The sequence below is a fragment of the Neoarius graeffei genome, chromosome 10 (genome assembly GCF_027579695.1).
Source record: "Neoarius graeffei isolate fNeoGra1 chromosome 10, fNeoGra1.pri, whole genome shotgun sequence".
NCBI lineage: Eukaryota > Metazoa > Chordata > Actinopteri > Siluriformes > Ariidae > Neoarius > Neoarius graeffei.
Window position 1 is genome coordinate 59,852,569 of NC_083578.1, and position 20,520 is coordinate 59,873,088.

General features: G+C 41.7%; 1 protein-coding gene, 1 long non-coding RNA gene and 2 other non-coding genes across 5 annotated transcripts in view; 1 reads left to right on the top strand and 3 right to left on the bottom strand.

Moving 5' to 3' along the window:
- tbc1d25 (TBC1 domain family, member 25) overlaps positions 1-4,873 on the top strand; it is a 32,480-nt gene extending 27,607 nt beyond the window's left edge. The window contains exon 7 of the mRNA XM_060931986.1: positions 3,000-4,873. Coding sequence (XP_060787969.1) covers positions 3,000-4,712 — 1,713 coding nt within the window. The 3' untranslated portion in view covers positions 4,713-4,873. The remainder of the gene's footprint in view (positions 1-2,999) is intronic.
- Positions 4,874-7,115: 2,242 nt separating this feature from the next.
- Positions 7,116-18,988, bottom strand: LOC132893148 (uncharacterized). 2 transcript variants are annotated; one of them, XR_009655525.1, is made up of 4 exons: positions 18,882-18,988; positions 12,459-12,635; positions 12,311-12,381; positions 7,116-12,224 (listed from the first exon to the last, which is right to left on the bottom strand). It is a non-coding gene; the product is annotated as an uncharacterized LOC132893148 (long non-coding RNA). The 2 variants fall into 2 exon arrangements; XR_009655524.1 differs by having other exon boundaries at positions 12,311-12,635.
- On the bottom strand, positions 17,877-17,949 carry trnav-cac (transfer RNA valine (anticodon CAC)). The gene has a single exon. It is a non-coding gene; the product is annotated as a tRNA-Val (tRNA).
- On the bottom strand, positions 18,185-18,257 carry trnaf-gaa (transfer RNA phenylalanine (anticodon GAA)). Its single transcript has one exon. It is a non-coding gene; the product is annotated as a tRNA-Phe (tRNA).
- Positions 18,989-20,520: the final 1,532 nt, after the last annotated feature.

Consider the following 20,520-nt stretch of genomic DNA (forward strand, 5'->3'; position numbering starts at 1 on the left):
GCAACTGAACTTTTTCTTGTAGTTTTCTTTTCCTTTAATTGTTGGTACTGCACCCTCTTTCAATACGGGCTTATAACCAACGCTCCAACAGATCAGAGGTTTCATATGAGTCCTCAGTAAAATGTGCAGAGCAGAGGAGAGACCACTTCATAGGCGCCCAATCTGTGAATTTCTTGCAAAACGCGTCCAAATCTTTGCAGTTTGAAGATTCTTGGGCCATGAACACAACATAAATCCACCTTCTGTCATGTTGCTGCACCGGCCAGCAACACATCTACGCGGCATGGCGATAAATTGGCTCAAAATGGAGGATCGAAGTTGCAGTCAGGTCTGTGTTTTAGTATAGCGGAAATGGCGATGAGACCGATAGCTTTCCCGCTGTGACGTCACAGATGTCAAGGTCATTCACTCAGACCGCTACCTATATGAATCACTTTAATCGTAAAAATTACTACTAGATTTGTTAACGCCTAAAACTATTCCTATGCCATTCTTGATGTCTCGAGGCATTTATAAAGTGAGGCCATGGCTCTGCGTATCTCCTTTAATGTTTTGTCCAGTCAACTTAATTTCATTTGTTAATGTACATCCATTCCTGCATTTCAGGCCTGCAACACGTTCCAAAAAAAACTGAAACTGGGGCAGTTTAGGGCTAATGATGAGGTAAAACAATGAAATAATGATGTGATTTTGAAACAGGTGATTGTAATCATGATTTGGTACAAAAGCATTATCCTGGGCTGCTGATCTCCAGTTTAACAAATGCATGAGAAGAGTATTGAAATGCTTAAAAACAATGTTCGTCAAAGAAAGATGGGAGATTTGGATATTTCACTCTCTCTATGGTGCCTAACATCATTAAACGATTCAAGGAATCAGGAGGAGTTTTGATGTGTAAAGGGCAAGGGTGCAAGCCTAAGCTGAACACCTGTGATCTATCCCTATAGCCAATCACAACCACGTGGGCTCGGGATTACTTGGGCACCTTTTTGTGAAGCACTATAATACAGAGTTACATCCACAAATGCCAGTTAAAACTTTACTGTGCGAAAAGGAAGCCTTATTTTAACTGTGTCCAGACGTGCTGTCAACTTCTCTGGACTTGGAGGCATCTGCGACGGACCATCACACAGTGGAAATGTGTATTGTGGTCAGATTAATCAGTATTTCAGGTCTTTTTGGAGGAAATGGACGCCTTGTGCTCCAGACCAAAGACAAAAAGGCCCATCCAGACTGTTACCAGCAACAAGTCCCAAAACCAGGGTCTGTCATGGTATGGGGTTGTCAGTGCCCTAGCAATGATAACTTCTGTGATGGCAGCATTAATGTAGAAAGGTTTTTTATTTATTTTTTTAATTTTTTTAAATTTCGGGGCAATGTATACTGCCTTCAAAATGACATCTTTTCCAGGAATGCCCATGCATATTGCAATACGACAATGCAAAACCACATTTTGCATGTTAGAAAGGCAGGGCTGCAGAAGAAGAGGGTGCAGGTTCTTATCTTGTCCCTAAAGGAAACTGTGTGGGGAATTTTGATGCTAAAAATGTGACAACGATGACCCCGTACTGTCGCACACCTTTAAACCTGTTTGGAGGAAGAATGGGTCAAAATAACACCTGAAACAGTTCATCACTTGGTGTCTTGAATGAATGAATTTTTTATTTCGAACATGTATAAAAAAAAAATGTATGTAACTATTTGTACATACAAAAGAAAGAAAATGAGAAATTAAAAAAAATAAATTAAATAACATAGAGCTAAGACACTACAAAACACCGCACATTGTTCGAAAAAGAAGTGGGAAGAAGTACAATACTTTTTTTTTTTTTTTTTTTTTTTTATTTCCCACCCCTTTTTAACTACCCCGAAATCCAAACTACATTAATACACCTATAAAAATATATACCATATATACACTTCATGAATATCTATATAAATATATAATTACAAAAATATATACTACATGCCATATATATATATATATATATATATATATATATATATATATATATATATATATATATATATATATATACTTCATAAATATCTATATAAATATATAATTACAAAAATAAATATCTACTACATACCTATCCCTGTAAATATGAATATATAAACTATCCCCATAAATATACCATATACTAAGTTAGTTCTAATATAACAATCAACCCTATTCTATTTATCCCTCATCATCCTCCGTTAACATACTTCCTCTTCTATATACTTGTTTAAAAATATTTTTTGTACCTTTTTTTTTTTTAAACAGATTTATATTTGCACTTTGTTTTATTTCTGTCTCCAGTCTGTTCCATAAAGTCACCCCACAGCTCGATACGCACATGTTTTTCATATTTGTTCGAACCTTTTGGTTTTTTAAAATTTAGGTCTCCCCTTAGATTATATCCCCCCTCTCTCTCACTAAACATTCCTTGTATATTTTTTGGCAATGGATTATTTCTCGCTTTGTACATTATTTGTGCTGTTCTGAATTTGACCAGATCCATAAATTTCAACATGTGTGATTTTATGAATAGTGAGTTTGTGTGATCTCTGTATGTCTTTGTTCTTGAAATGTCTTTTTACGTGTTGTGAGAAGGAATGGCAACATTATAAAGTGGTAAATGCTTTACCATCCTAACTAGCTTACACTCTTATTTATTTATAAATAAATGTGTTGCAAGAATAAAATTGAAATGTGTTTTATTTTGAAAAAAAAAAAACAGTAAAAGTCATGAGGTAAAGCATCATCAAATAATGTGCTGCTGTGTTGTTTTGAGTGAAATGCAGGCCAAATAATATTTACAAATCATTGTTTTCAGTTGTAATTTCAATTTCAACATACTGTTCTAACTTTTTCTTATTTGGGGTTGTTGCTGTGGGTGGGTGGGGGCCATATTTAAAAGCTGGAAAATACTGTTGTACAAAGTAGTTTCCAGTAGAAATACAACATATAGCAGTGTTGCATTAAGACATATTTTTAATTGTTCTACTTGCAGGTTTCTTATTGTCAAGGTATGAGTGATATTGCCTCTCCAATCCTTGCTGTCATGGACAATGAAGCTCACGCCTTTATTTGCTTCTGTGGTATCATGAAGCGCCTAGAAGGCAACTTCTGGCCTGATGGTCAACTGATGTCAATTAAGTTCCAGCATCTTAAGTTACTCTTGCAATATTCAGATCCTGAATTTTACACCTACCTGGTCTCCAAAGGTGCTGATGACCTCTTTTTTTGTTACCGCTGGCTGCTTCTTGAACTAAAGCGGGAGTTTGCGTTTGACGATGCACTGAGGATGTTGGAGGTGACCTGGAGTTCTCTGCCTCCAGACCCACCTGAGACCGAGGTTGAACTTGTTGGGCTACCGCTTGAAGCAGACGAGTCCCCAAATCGTGACAGCAGCTGCCCAAACTCTGAGAATGAAAAGCTGGAACAGACAGAGCAGCGGCGGCGACACATGTTGAGGCCATCCCGAGAAGAGGCAGACGGGGGACGCAGTCTCAGCTTGGAGGCAGAGAGAAAGGAAGAGAAGCCTTCTGGTCAAGAGGACAAAGGAGTTTATGGTGTGGATTGTGCGGTGAAAACTGAAAGCCCTGCACCAGCACCTCCTTTTGAGAAGCAGTCCAGTTTTGGAGAATTTAAATACTACAGTGCACGAAATGAGGACAGTTTTGAAGCTAATGAAAATGAATTATCAGATCCCACGTTATCTTCAGTGAAGTTTCAGTCCATATGCTCGTTACCTCTCGCTGTCCGTCAGTCCACAGAAGACAGTGAGGAGGATCCTGGGGAGAGGCAGCCTTTGATAAGTGGGAATGACAAACTTTTGTCTCCTCAGACTGAGGAGAAAAATTCATCCAGTGGACAAACAGTTTCTCCCCTTCCTCCAAGCTTACTGAACTGGAAAAATGGCTCTCAGTTTTCTGCAACATCTCCTTCAAAGTCCAGCTGTAAAGAAATGTGTCCTGATGTTCCAGGATCAAAGTCGGTCTCCTATTCATTTATTGCGGGTAGTGCCATATCTCCTGATAAGGCTTTGGGGAGATTTACGTCTTCAGCTGCTATGTCTAATGGAACTGGAGTGCACTCGCCATCAACCCCCACAGGGAAGTCTGCACTTTCCTCTCCATCCTTGGGCAACAATCGCTCCCTGCTCTCTTCCCCTGTTTTATCCTTTGCTAAATCTCCATCACTACCCAAACCATTCTCCAGCAACCTTTCATCCCCATGCAAGCTTTCAGGAACTGGTGCAAACACTCCAACTACAGGCAAACCTGACACTACTAGTGGTATTAAACCCTGTTCCCTTCCTCCTCCTCAAGAGTTTGGGAAGGGCAATCCTTTCATGCTTTTCTTGTGCCTCTCCATCCTGTTGGAGCATCGTGACCATATCATAAAAAATAGTTTGGATTATAATGAGCTGGCCATGCATTTTGATCGCTTGGTCCGCAAGCACAACCTTGGTCGTATTCTTCAGCGCGCAAAAGCCCTCTTTGCTGATTACCTGCAGAGTGAGGTTTGGGACTCGGAGGAAGGTGACGAGGTCAGCTTGGACTCCCCAACCACAGCTGCGTCCTCACCACAAACACTCCCCAAAACCAGTTTTTCTAACCTGCCGTCCACAGTGACCTCCTCCCCAAACTCTACCTATAATCTGGCCTCTACGATCCCTTCCCCTACAACCCCCAATGATCTGTCTCCCTCATCCTCCTGATGAAATTTTATTTAAGTTTCATCCCCAAGAGAAGACAAGTCATAATCTGTTGTAATGTTCATAAGATTTACCGGTTTTGTTTGTGGCGAACCAAACCTGGATAAGCACTTCTTTTCTTAATCATTCTGCTGGTATTAGATTTTTTTTTTTTTGCACAATTCCCCCCCCCCCCCCCCCCCCCCCCCCGACCATGGCCTTTTTAAGATTTTTTTTTTCTACACTTTTGCATGCCACTTATTGTACTGTATTTTACTTCCTGCACTTTATTTTTTGTCAAATATGTGCTTCAACTACGTAACAAAAATCCCAGACAAGAACAGCATGAACCTTTGACAGCAGTGCTGGATTGACCTTTACAAATGTGTAGACTGTTGCCCTGGTCCAATTAATCTTCACTACTGTATCCACTGTTGATTCTAAACCCCATTGAGTGTTTTTGTTTTTTTGTACAGGTCAATAATCACATTATTCAGGCCTAGATTTACTCTCTTCAGAAGGATTAGATTGCAGTTTTGGTTTGAGTCAAATGTCATCTTTATGTGCTGGCGTTCTCTAGTTTTGGTTGACTGAAGATGAATAAGGCTGGTTGGACTGAGTAAATGATCACACTTCTTGCTCTGAGAGGCCAGAATAATTTACTGGGTCTGAATCATTTAAGAATATTTTTACATGTAATATATTTGCCTATGGTTGTTCCATACAGCACAACCACTGGCAAACGTCTCAACAGAAGACTACTGTATTTATTATTCCTCACTATTGTCCTAAATGTCCAGCTCTAGTAGTATCATCCTAAATTGTCTGAACTAGTTTTGCCCACTCTTGTTTAAAAGTGCCTCTTTTTTTCTTGAACATTTTTTTTAATTGACCTTAAATGAATACAACGGAATATAAATTCTACACACTCCTGTTACAATAGCAGGGTTTTTGTGATGTAAAAAAGAAAGCATATTACATTCAAAGTGGAAAAAGCTCTAGTAACCAACAAAGTTCAAGTGAAAAACTTTAAGTGCAGAAAAGGAAAAAAAACACCTGTTGGCATAAGTGTACTTCAGTAATGCTTTTCAAGAACACTTTTTTTGCATTTAATGCAGCACTCTCTTCAAGTCATTCCAATCCATTCCACAGGTTTTTGATAAGAGTTCAGTCTAGGCTGGAATCTGGGCTGTTCCAAAAGATTGGAACATCATCTTCTGAACCCATTCCTTTGTTTGACTTGGATTTGTGCTTTGGGTCATTATTATGCTGGAAGGTGAACTGTTATGAAACACTTGTTTCCCCCCAGTCTTCAGCTGTCTAATGGAGGCCTGTAGGTTTTGTGCTGTTGTTCTGGATTGGCATTTGGAGCTACCCATAATTACCTTGGTTTTGACTAGAACCCCAGTCTCAACTGAAAAGTAGCAGACCCATAGCATGATGCTGCCACAACCATGCTTCACCATAAGGATGGTATTCTTTGGATTATAAGTTGTCTAGTTCTTGTAACCTGTATACCATGGTGTGCGAATTCCCACTTTTTTGTTGCATTGTGATATTCATATTGAACTTGTGCGCCCGCTTGGCCTGTGAGTTCAAACTGTTGAGACTCATTGTGTTTTGATACTTGGATTGTTTTGCAGCCAGTATTTCTCTTAAAACTATGCCCCAAAAGGTTCTATTGAAGTATCTTCAATCCGTAACATACTTTGCCACATAGGTTGTGGTGATTGGTGTGTATGTTTTGGCAAAATGTATGTGGGCTTGGATTATTATTTTTTTTTTTTTAATTTTTATTTTATGTATTTATTTCAGAAGAATGAACATACCAGATATGTGAATACTAGAGACTGTTGTCACATGCAGGGAGTACATATGCACAGTATACATCCTGGCAAGTCCAGGTATTCCTGCAAGTCCTTTTATTGTTGCCATAAGTCTCTTTGCAGCCTCCCTGATCAATTTTGCATCTTTCATCTATTTTGGAGGAATGTCTTATTCTTGGTGATGTCACCATGGTTCCCTGTTTTCTCCATTTGTCGATAATGGCCTTCCCAATTTTCCATGGTACATCTAATACTTTAGAATTTCTTTTGTAACCCTCTCCTAATCGATACCTTTCAACAATGAGATCCCAATACGTGCTTTTTTAACTTCTTTGCTCAGTCAGACAAAACCAAGAAAACATCAAGAAAATTCTGTAGAAGCAGATGTTTATTTGAGGTTGATTAGAATCACTTAATTGACAACAGCTGTGTGATAATTACTTTCAAACATGAATTTGGATGTGATTTGGTTAATTCTAAACACAGTCATATGCCCCAATTAGAAATGGGTGTATAAACTTATGTAATCAGGTTATTAGTTGTTTTTCCTTTTTCTGCTAAAACCTATTTTTATTCATCTTGAGGTTTTTTTTGTTTTGTTTTTTAAACATCACAAACCCTGCTATTTTAAGAGGTGTATATAGTTTTATCATTAGTTTTCACAGAATTCAAAGTAAATACATCCTCATTTTATCATTCCTCATATTGAATTTGGAATTCGATATATGTCTTAATACCAAGTGTTCTTTTATTTTCCTTTCTTCTTAAGTGCTGAAATCCTTTATAGACATGGGCCAAAGGAGTTTTCTTTGAAAATGCAATCATTGTGGGCCTTCTGTGTTTTCTGTAAAAGCTTTATTGAATTTACATTATTCCCATTGAGAGGTTTGCTGGACAGAATGCTAGCAATACCTGTATTTATACAATAAAGTCATCCAAGACCAGTGTTGTGTCTCTGTGATTCTTATGTGAGATTATTGAAAAAAAGTAGATTGTGAGTTTAATATCGAAAAAGAAATAAAACAAGCAAATGTACAGTAAGATTTAGTTGCTAAATACCATTCATTACATAAAATGTTCTGTTGGATGATAACCAGCGAGTATCAGTGTGACACATGCCACAGCTACCTCTTATTTGTTAATAAATGGATCAACCAACTTGGTCTCATTTCTGATGTGAACAAGTAACCTTAATTTCCACAGGAGCTAGGTATTAATTTAAAACTGTGTTTTTTTTAATGATTCACCACTTGTCACAGTAAAAGTGCAACGAGAAAGTTACTTATTTTGTCATTAATGGTATTGTTTTCTTCATGTTTTTGCTCCCCAGTTATTAATCTAATGATTTACTATCAACCTAATCTCATATCAACTTGTGACCAAAGTAACTTGGTCAGGGTCACAGTGGATTCAGAGTTCATCTTGACACAGTAGGGACAAAGCAGGAATATACCCTGACTGGAATGCCAGTCCACTGTAGTTCCTGAGATCTTGGTCCTTGCGTTTAACAATTTGGGACGCCAGCACAACAAAGCCACACCAATTCTAAATTGCAATGCTGTTAGACAAATCTTCCATTTTGCATGAGTCACCAGTGTGCCTACCCTTAATATATGGGATTCATAGCTGTGTGACTGATGAAAGGGATAAAGTGAGAGAATCTGGTGTTTTTCTGCTCGGCACAGGTTTGTGATTTCCATTTGAATTGTCTTTATTCAACATGTGACTCAGAAACTTCCACTCTACTAATTTAGAAGCAAGGTCTCTTCTATTCATCAACCAGGTCAGAATCATCTCTCTGTGCAAGGTGCCAGAAAGCAGACTGCAATTCACGTTGTGCTACACAACACAAAGTGGTAAGCTGTGTCCAGTCCACAGAAAATATAAGCAAATTCAACCCTGTTGTTCTTACAACCCTGTTGTTCTTAATATGTTGATTGGTCTTTATGATTTTATGAAGATGTTTAACACCCCAAAGATTGCTGCGGATGGTCCCACATGGATACCCTAAAGATTTTCACTTCCCAGAAAGAGTTTATGCCCAAGTCAAGCCCTTCAGTGGATATTCTCACCTGCATACTTCAGACTTGTATCTACAAACTGTGGCTGTGTGATACTGGTATTGAAGCAACACAATTTTAAGTATTACAATACTGTTTGGCTTAATATTATATAGTTGTATAAGAGTAATGATTTTAGTATAAATATGGAGGTGATTATAGGAAATTGCACGCAATGATTGGTCGAGAAATTCGGACTGTTTCGCAATAATCACCTCGAGCAACATGACACATTATGAAAAAATTCTGTTCCTAAAATCACTAAAGATGCTACGAAGTTTGGTCTAAAACTATTCAGAGGTAAGGTGGAATTGTGACTTATCTGTTTCAAAGCAAAGTGTTTTATGTGAGTTGCATAGATAAGTGATAAGTCTGCACCTCACTTATTACATTTTGCATGCGGCTTGGGAAGTAAATTATTCTTTTTAATGTTTTTGTTTGTTTTTTTAAATAATCACCTGTGTATTGACTTGGTCTTGGTTATTATTCACCGATATTCACTTTGCCTTCGGCAAGTAATTGTTAAATGATCTCACTATCTGGTGTCCCCCAAAAGAGGATGGATTCCCTTTTGACTCCATTCATCTCAAAGTTTCTTCTACATATTTCAGGGAGGGTTCCTTGCCAAGCTTGCTCATTAAGGAGCTATGTTGTGTTGGGTTCTTTTTGTTGTGAATAAGGATGTGACCAGGGCCCTGTACTACGAAGCGGGTTTTCTGGCTTACCAGGGTAACTTCGAGAGTAACTTGATCACGTGCAGCGTATCTTCCCGATTAACCCATACTACGAAAGTTGGCTATGTTCAAACCGAGGTATGCTGCCATGGCAATTTACGCTGCATCTCAAACCTGCTCGTCTCAGGTTGTTCTTGGTTAACCCAAGGTTTCTGATTAACCACACCCTTTTTAAACACCACCTCTCCACCGACATTTCCTCTAGAGACGATGCCAGCGTACCTGGATGACCCGTGCAATATCGGAGTGCAGATTGTGAGGGGCTCTGTCCGGAGGGCAAGGGTATTTAGAGACCGCCAGAATCCGCTGGCATACCCGGACGATGTTCTTCATGAACAATATAGATTCTCAGCTGAGAGAATTCGTTACCTTTGCCAGCTGATCGAGGCAGACGTCTGCAATGTAACCCGCCGAAGCCAGGCCCTCACAATCGAGCAAATTATGTGCTTGTCATGGCGTTACTTTGCCAGTGGATAATATATGTATTCCATCGGTGATGCTGAAAACCTCAGTAAGAACACTGTATTGGCCCTTTTCCACTACCCTTTTTCAGCTCACTTCAGCCCGACATGGCTCGCATTTCGACTACCTCCGAGCAGCACGACTCGGCTCGCTTCAGCCCTACTCAGCACCCAAAACTCGCACGGTTTTGGAGTAGGGCTGAAGCGAGCCAAACCGAGCCGAGTGGGGCTAGGGGTGTGAGGAGACACTCCCCTGTGCACTGATTGGTGAGGAGGAGTGTCCTCACATGCCCACACGCCCCGCGAGCACGCTGGGATCTGTAAACACCGTAAACCTGGAAGAAGAAGAATTATGAGAATTTCTGAAGCCTTATGTGCCTCGCCTCATCTATACGCTCTTGCCAGTATCTGTTGGCGTTGTCGGTGACAACAAGCCACAGCACCAAGACCAGCAACACTAACGACTCCATGTCCTCCATGTTTATTGTTTACTATCCGGGTTGTGAGACTACCGCTTAAAAGGTCACTGATGTCACTGTTTGCGCCGCCTAATGACATCACGTGACGTCCACCCAATGTGTCCACCCACTTCCAGCCAACACGGTTCAGTGCGGTTGTAGTCGAAATGCAACTCCAACAGCCCCACTCAGCTCGACTCAGCCCAACTCGGCCACGTTGGTAGTGGAAAAGCGGCATATGTCGTATGATTCGTAAAGTGGTACTTGCCCTAACCAAACTGATGAATGCATTTGTTGTGTTCCCTGGGCATTTAACCGCACTTCAGATCAAAGAAGGGTTTTATGCAATCGCAGGTAATTACTAATATCAAATTGTGTCTGTTTGCCTACTCTCATAGAGACAATTGTGACTGACAATTGATATGACTAACAAAATATACAGGTTTCTCAAGAGTAATAGGAGCCATTGACTGCACTCACATCCAAATCAGTGCACCCCTGGGAGAGCATGAGGGGGATTATGTGAATAGAAAATCCTTCCATAGCATCAACGTACAGGTAAAAGGTCTACTTCATATAGGCCCACATTCAAATAGGTCATGTCCATACCTCAAATCAACCTGTCAGTACTGGTCCCATTTTGTGTTAGGTGATGTTTTGTCCTCCACATGGGTTGGTGGTGTTCCTCATTTGCAGGGGTAACAGTGTGCTTGTACCTCAGTCATGTCCCCTATCCTTGCACAAATGCTTGATGTTCTTAGATGACATGTGACCACCAGTTGATGATAACTAGCCTGGATGCAAGATGGCCAGGGTCTGTCCACGATTCCCGCATATTTAGAGAATCCTCACTAGCTGCGGGATTCGAGGAAAGTAAGATAATCCTACATCTAATCCTTAAAACACAAATCATCCTGCATCAAAAAGATATCGGGACAATACAGAAACGAGCTAAAATACCACAGACGTCCCTACTCAAACTTCATGGTATTCCTTAAGTAAAGAATAGTGAGCATCTTACAGTTGTTTGACACTAACTACATTTCTCTCCATTTCATACAAGGGCGATTTGATGGTATCCTGCTCGGGGACCGTGGATACCCATGTTTGAAACACCTCCTGACATCATTCGCAGACCCTCAAACAAGGGCCCAGAGAGCCTTCAGTCATGCCCACAGTGTTACAAGAGCACGAATCGCGATCACGTTCGGCATATTGAAGGCTCGGTTTGCCTGCCTAAAAGGCCTGCGTGTGAGGCCAGAGAAGGCCTGTCAAATAACAGTGGCATGTGTGGTACTACATAACATAGCCACCATTAGAAAAGAAAGGGTTCCCAATCATGTTCCCTCACCCCCTGATGTTGTTGACCCCATGACCCTGGACCATCCCACAGGCCGTTCAGTGAGAGAGGCCATCACAAACCAATTTTTCAGGCAGTAACACAAAATAAAGAAAAGCCAAATGAATGAATGAATGCTTGCTTGCACGCGCGCGCGCACACACACACACACACACACACACAAAATGTACTAATACCTTCTTCTCATGCTCCAACTTTTCAATTTCTAGTTCGAGCTTCCGAATTTGCAGCCTCTTTTTTTTTTGCAGTCTAGCCGTAACATTTTCTTGTACAGGCTGCGCACATTGTCCACTCCGGCCTACAGAACCCCCACCCCAGAATGAACATATTAGCCTAGTATGCATAACAGTCAGCAATGATGGACCGAAGAGGAAGAAACTGTACTTTGTGACATTGTGATGTCCCTGGCAGGGAAGCCTCAGGAGGGGACAGGGGCAGCTCCAACTCCTTCTACAAAGGAACACAAGCACACAGACTGATTGCATCATTGATACAAGTCACACTTCAAATGCAGTACTGCTGAAGAGTAATGGGGCACCCTCCTAGAATATTGAGACAGCATATAGTAGCAGTGGTAGAGTCTTTCAACCTGCATGTGGGTGTCGGATTTGGCCGTGAGGGTCTCGTCATCCTCCTCCTGAGAGAACATACATAAATCATAGGCTGCACCTACATAATTTCTGAACACGACATAATGCATGCAATGTTAGCTATTACAGGTACCTCGGCCGGAGGATCACTGGAGCCGGGTATGGGCTGTGGTGGCTGGATGGTCTCCAGATTGCTTCCTTCAACTGTACACACAACACAAGACATGCCACTGATGAACGAGAAAACACACTTCTTACATGGAACTTGAATGCCATATTACCCCGCACGCAGAGGGTCGACATTTCCACAGCACCAGGGGTGGATTGTAGGCCTCCTTCTACCCCCTCCATGATTGGCCTACCGCTATTGTTGGCGAGCGCCAACTCCTCGGCCACGGTAAGGGCTTCTGGTGCCCTCCCTCCTCCCGTGCACCTGGCGGCCACCTTTTTCTTGTTGGCTGTGAAAGACAAGCATCTTTTCATTATATATGCCTCACACACACACTTACCATTATGAATGATGTTTTTGTATTTCATTTTCACCTGTTGCCAGGTGCGTTTGGCACTGCTGTTGCCTCTGAAATGTTCACAGGACATACACCAACTTGGTCAAAGGGACTGAACAGTCAGTCATCCTAATTCATGTGACTCGTGCACATATCAGCTTAAGTAGGCTACTCCATGAATTTACCATACCAAATTTTATTCAGGATTTTTCGGACATTAAACAAGCTACAGTGGGGCAAAAAAGTATTTAGTCAGTCACCAATTGTGTAAGTTCTCCCACTTAAAAAGATGAGAGGCCTGTAATTTATCATAGGTATACCTCAACTATGAGAGACAAAATGAGAAAAAAAAATCCAGAAAATCACATTGTCTGATTTTTAAAGAATTTATTTGCAAATTATGGTGGACAATAAGTATTTGGTCAATAACAAAAGTTCATCTCAATACTTTGTTATATACCCTTTGTTGGCAATGACAGAGGTCAAACGTTTTCTGTAAGTCTTCACAAGGTTTTCACACACTGTTGCTGGTATTTTGGTCCATTCCTCCATGCAGATCTCCTCTAGAGCAGTGATGTTTTGGGGCTGTCGCTGGGCAACACGGACTTTCAACTCCCTCCAAAGATTTTCTATGGGGTTGAGATCTGGAGACTGGCTAGGCCACTCCAGGACCTTGAAATGCTTCTTACGAAGCCACTCCTTCGTTGCCCGGGTGGTGTGTTTGGGATCATTGTCATGCTGAAAGACCCAGCCACGTTTCATCTTCAATGCCCTTGCTGATGGAAGGAGGTTTTCACTCAAAATCTCACGATACATGGCTCCATTCATTCTTTCCTTTACACGGATCAGTTGTCCTGGTCCCTTTGCAGAAAAACAGCCCCAAAGCATGATGTTTCCACCCCCATGCTTCACAGTAGGTATGGTGTTCTTTGGATGCAACTCAGCATTCTTTCTCCTCCAAACACGACAAGTTGAGTTTTTACCAAAAAGTTCTATTTTGGTTTCATCTGACCATATGACATTCTCCCAATCCTCTTCTGGATCATCCAAATGCTCTCTAGCAAACTTCAGACAGGCCTGGACATGTACTGGCTTAAGCAGGGGGACACGTCTGGCACTGCAGGATTTGAGTAGTGTGTTACTGATTTGAGTAGTGTGTTAGCCTTTGTTACTTTGGTCCCAGCTCTCTGCAGGTCATTCACTAGGTCCCCCCGTGTGGTTCTGGGATTTTTGCTCACCATTCTTGTGATCATTTTGACCCCACGGGGTGAGATCTTGCATGGAGCCCCAGATCGAGGGAGATTATCAGTGGTCTTGTATGTCTTCCATTTTCTAATAATTGCTCCCACAGTTGATTTTCTTCACACCAAGCTGCTTACCTATTGCAGATTCAGTCTTCCCAGCCTGGTGCAGGTCTACAATTTTGTTTCTGGTGTCCTTTGACAGCTCTTTGGTCTTGGCCATAGTGGAGTTTGGAGTGTGACTGTTTGAGGTTGTGGACAGGTATTCTTTTATGCTGATAACGAGTTCAAACAGGTGCCATTAATACAGGTAACGAGTGGAGGACAGAGGAGCCTCTTAAAGAAGTTGTTACAGGTCTGTGAGAGCCAGAAATCTTGCTTGTTTGTAGGTGACCAAATACTTATTTTACTGAGGAATTTACCAATTAATTCATTAAAAATCCTACTATGTGATTTCCTGGATTCTTTCCCCCCATTCTGTCGCTCATAGTTGAAGTGTACCTATGATGAAAATTACAGGCCTCTCTCATCTTTTTAAGTGGGAGAACTTGCACAATTGGTGGCTGACTAAATACTTTTTTGCCCCACTGTATATATGACTGGGGCCACATCGAAGGACCATTTTCTGTGACTTGTGATTGATCATGAAGCTTTCTCTCATCCTGTACTTCTGTTCTGGAACATTTAGAAGGGAGAATGTACTTACGCATTTACCCGATCGGCAATTCGTTGCCAACATGCTTGCCGTTCCTTATTGGCAGCTGCTGTATTAGATTTTGCTCTTAATGTTGTTTTGAACTCCTCGTAGCTTTGCATTATGACAACGCATTCTTCCTCCGTGAAGTACGGCGACCGTGCCATTGTGAACAGTAGTGATTTGCGCTGATAACCTCCCCTTTAATGTGAACACGCATTAACCCTGATTAGGTTAACACAGGTTCAACAAATCAATTTCATAATTGGCGTCGTAGTACCGTTTAACCCCAACCAAGATAACCAGGTTTTGTCAACCCCGGTTTAGCAGGGGAACCCTGGGTTACTTCTGGGTAGGTTGACCTCCGTTCGTAGTACAGGCTCCAGCAGGTTATCTTTCAGTGGCTTTACTTACAATGCACACACCATACAGTGAACTCTGACTAACTAGACTTGCCTGATCTGTTAGATTGCCTTCTGGTGCCCTGGAAAAACATTTAGATCACACCACATCTCCCTTTCTGAGAAGCAATAAACTGTAGACCACATTAAACAAGCTTGCACTAACCTCTTAATCTTACTGATAACACTGCACAATGTTTTGTTTACTATAACACTTTCCTTATAGAACTTGCTTAACAACTCCTACCGGTACATCACTCTGAACTCCTGTTTGAAGCCAGGCATACAAATTGATATGAACTCATTAAGGCCTGTTAATGCGATGAAAGAACACACATTCTAGACAACCTAGACAGTTACCACACAACAGGTTTCAAGTTCCATCCATCCATCATCTGTAGCTGCTTATCCTAGACAGGGTTGCAGGCAAGCTGGGGACTATCCCAGCTGATTATGGGCGAGAGGTGGGGTACACCCTGGACAAGTCGCCAGGTCCTCACAGGGCCGACACATGGAGACAAACAACCATTCACACTCTCATTCACACCTACGGTCAAGTTGGAGCCACCAATTAGCCTAACCTGCATGTCTTTGGACTGTGGGGGAAACCAGAGCACCCGGAGGAAACCCACGCGGACACGGGGAGAACATGCAAACTCCGCACAGAAAGGCCCTCTTCAGCTGCTGAGCTTGAACCCAGGACCTTCCTGTGAGGCGACAGTGCTGACCACTACACTACACTGTGCCGCCTCAACTTCCCATTAAACCCTTATTAACCTTCCATTAATACATTACCCTGTATCACTCCAAACACATTTTTACATTGTTTCTTTACTTTTTCACACTCCCCCCCATTTTTTCCCATTCTTTGTGTTTTCTTTCTCTCTTTTTTTTTTCCCTCTCTCTCACACACTTGCATTCTCACAGATTCAGTCGATCTGGCTTGGTGATAGATCTGCCAGACCTGGTTCTGACAGTCTGGGGAATGCTCTGAGGCTCCTCTGGAGATATCATTACCAGTGTTTTTCAAAGTGTCCTGCAGGTCTGCCCTGGCAGCATGGTCTTGTCTTACTGCTGCTGTCTGTTGACACGGGCACAAGGTGGCCGCGATTCCTCCTAAAAGTGCCCTGTTGTCTGCTGACCAGGTACAATCTAGGTGTTTTGTGTGAGGACATCACAATACCTGTGGCTTTAGAATCTGTGATCCACATTGGATTTTCTGGTGACAGGTCAGAGAGATTTCTCACTCTCTTTGTCTGCAGTCATAGTTGTTTGTGTCCATCCACCACCTCTCCCTTTCTTTGTGCTGCACTGACCAAAGATCTGGGATGGCTGGCTCTAACACAGCAGGGAAAGCTGGCACGATGGTGTGCAGATGACACCCCATGATCAACTGGGCTGGGCTGAAGCCATTGGTCAAAGGAGTGCTCCTGTAAGCCAGTAGCGCAAGGTAAGGGTCAGTTGCTTTCTTCAGCAAGTTTTTGATGGTTTGGACGGCATGCTCGGCCTCACTGTTGCTTTGAGGGTACTTTGGGCTACTTGTCACGTGTTCAAATTCATACTTGGTGGTGGAGGCTGCCATATGAGCACCTGAGAACTGCGGCCCATGATCAGTATGCTGTGCCTAGCAAAAATAGACTTGAGGTGCACAATAACATCTGCACACCTTGTCGGGCTCAACTGGGCAACTTCCACATACCTAGAAAAATAGTCTTCTGCCATGGCCTGTCAGGTAGCTTGGAGGGCAGAAGAGGCTCTCTTGCATTGGCACGTTCCTTGACACAAGCTGGGCATTTCAACACCAGCTCCCCTATTTGGCTACTTGGCCCAGGCCACCATACTGATTGCCTTGCTCTTTCACGACATTTGACTTTCCCCTGATGTCCTTTGTGAATTTTCTCCAGTACTCTCTTCCTCATTACAGAGGGAATAACTAACCTAGTACCCTGCAATAACAGTCCGTTGTGTGTGCTGAGAACAGTCCTTTCAGCCCAGTAGGGTCTTACCAGCACATCCAATCTGCTGCGATCTGGCCAGCCCTCAGTGTAGTACTTCATTACCTCAGAACACACACTGTCTGCACTCAGCTGTTTTTGCAGCTTGGACAGGTAAGCTTCACTTGCTGACAAGTTTGCTATCACAGAGTCTACATATGTTTGTTTCTTCCATCAGGCTATCGCCATCAGTGGCTCAGCCATCCTTCAGCGGTGCCCGTGACAGTGTGTCTGCAGTAGTGAGGCTTTTCCCTGGGACATGTGTAATGGTGTATCTGTATCTCATGAGTCTCATCCTAAATCTTTATAATCTAGTTGGGAGTGTATCCAGTGCTACTGGTGCCCAGGTTCCCTGCTGTTAGGCACCATACTTCTGTAGAAGTATGCTGCCTAACCTGTACGATGAGGCTGAGATTTTGAGTTCTTTGTTTGGTTGGTCGTTGCAACATGCACGCTAGGTTAGCTTGGCTAAGCGTATCCACGATCCACCTACTTTTTAAAACTTTCTGTTCTTATCACTTCTCTTATAATTTTCCCTTATCCTTTCATTCACCGCAGCACTGCTTCTGACACCATGTCCTGTTAGGTTCTTGTTTTGTTGTGAATAAGGACGTGACCAGGAGGTTATCTTTCACTGGTTTTACTATACAGTGAACTCTGACCCACTATACTTCCCAGATCTGTTAGATGGCCCTCTGGTGCTCTGGCCCAATATCAACACGTGTTAGATCACACTACAGTGACAACTGGAGCTGCTTTGTGACAATATCTATTGTTAAAAGTGATATACAACTGAAACTGAATTGAAAAACACTTGTTTTAACTCTTTAATCACTGACTCTGGAAGTCAACACTGAAAAACGTGTTTCCGCCCGGTTTCGAACCGGGGACCTTTCGCGTGTGAGGCGAACGTGATAACCACTACACTACGGAAACGCATATACGCCAGCTGGCAGTCTTCCCTGTACACATCTAATGGTTTATAGGTTAACGCGCCATATATCGACAGAGTTGTGTGTTTATTGAACTACGGTCAGCAGCAGGATCATGTAGCCGCTTTGTTATAATGTCCACTTGACAGCAGCAGGAGTTGTAGAAAGACTCAGGGTACTCTCTCAGTGCTCCATTACAGAGTGTGAGTGATTTATAAAGAGGGAAAGAAAATAAAAACTGCCGAAACCCGGGATCGAACCAGGGACCTTTAGATCTTCAGTCTAACGCTCTCCCAACTGAGCTATTTCGGCTTGTAGAGCAACATTTTAACATGAGTTCATGAACAAGGTCACCCAGTGCCTTTTTTTTATTAATTTATTTTTAAATAAATTTATTGCAATAATTTTTTATTGTCATCTATCCCTAGTGTTCCATTGTTCCTCCTTCCACACCCGAGATAATTAAGTATACTATTAATGTAGCATGTTGTTGATGATGGTGTCGCACGACTACGTGGCACTTAGTCAAGCAAAGACAGTTATCGACACTTTATAATGTTCAGTTTGGGGCTGGATAAGAGCTTTGGCATCTTTTAATCACCAAATATCTGTGTGGTTCGCTGGGGATTGAATGATCTGTATCGTGATCATCTGTGTCACTGACTCGTCAACAGCAAAGACAAAACTAACAATTACATGCACGACTTTCCTGTTTTATTAAGAACTCGTTTATTTTATAGTTTAAAGTCTGCTTGCTCCTTGCCTTTCTCATTCTCAAGCGACGACAAAAGTCATGAAATAAAATTCTGTGAAACGAGGAAATAGCAATCATGTTATTTTATATGCAGAACAAACGTTGATATATTACTCCACGCGTGCACCCTGGTGGGTTAATGAAAAGCAAAGCTCGATTTATTTAATCTAACATTTACTCACTCAAAACAGAAAGGTAGAGCTACAAATCTTTCAACGCTTCACCGTTCATTGGCGTTTCAGTTTGTTCTGTCCTCTCTTGACTATACAAACTGGCCGGTTGAGTAGTATTACCCTCCCTTACTCACAGGGAACTTTATTAAACACTTCCGTAACTCACTCAGTTTAGTACAATGCAGTCTCTGCTCATCGCAGGTACAACAACAACTGCGCATGTGTGGTGCCTCCTAATACAGTCCGTGTGTAAACAACAGTATGAAACAATCCCAGTGTTACAGTTGGCCCCAAGTTTCCAACTTCCAAACAGTGGTCCATTTCTGAAGTGGCCCTGGAGTCCACACAGCGGCCCACTGATGGGGAGGGTGCTGTGGAGGGGAGGGCATACTTCTCTTGCTGCCGGGGGGTCTCCCCACAATTTTATAATGGCACTGAAACATGCAATTTCCAAGCATTTCAGCTTATTTATGACATTTATATTGGTATCAAAACTTGCAAGTGGATTTTGTATCTACTGACAGTTTATAACAGCACATGTTTAGCATCTGAGAGCACAGTGCAGCATTTATTTTGACATAAATGACCTTGGCATTTGATAAATCCCACATTCGTCTTAGATCATTAGGTTATTATAGGCACACGAGAGTCTATCAGATGCAGATCTACTGCATGTCTGTAGACAGTTTGGGGAAGCCAGAAAAAAAAAACCCACACAGACACGGGAAGAACATGCAAACCCTACACAGCAAGGACCCCGTTAGACACTGGACTCAAACCCATAACCTTCCTGCTGGGAGGCAACAGTGCTAACCACTACACCACCCAATCTAGACTTTGTATATATCAGAACGCTATATTCCAAACTTTACAAACCAGGAATATAAAGGGAAATTTAAGCATTAGGCTTAGATCTTATATCATGCATCTTGTCATGTACTTATGTATGTGACTAAAGCCTTAATCAGGAATAGTCATATCAACTCTAAACTTCCTAGAATAACATTAGCTATAGCTAGCTGGCTATCTGTTGTAGCTTGGTGTAACATCACAGACTAACGGCAACAACTATGAAAAGGAAGGTTGTGTAAGTTCCATAAATTACTCTCTACTTATTTTGACACAAGATTCTGGTGTCTTGATGTTGTCAGTGAATTGTATGGTCTCTTACATTAGACAGTCCCCCCAGGATTCCGCGGGCCTTTTTTGTGATTGTTGCGGGCTAAAATGTCTGATGTTGCGGGGGGGTTTCCAAAAAATTGCGATGAAAGTTGCGGTGTTTTTTAGGTTTTTGTTGCGATTACATTGCGGGAGGAAGTGAAAGTTGCGAGAAATTGTTGTGATTTTCTCTTTTTGTAGTTAAAATTAAGTGATATGTTAAATATTAAGTTATTACTGAAAAACTATTGATTAAAAAAACAGACACTGAGAAATGGTCCAATAAACAACTTTACCAATATAAAAGATTACCAGGACTACAAAAATGCAGAAAAATAGGCTTTACTTATCCAAATGCACCTGTTGGTTCAAAAGTTAAAGTGCATAGAACCTCACAGCACAACATGAAGTTACCTTAAAATATAATATAAATGCCTCAGCTTTCATGTAAGAAAAAAAACTATTAATACTAGTACTGTGTGCAGGCAGT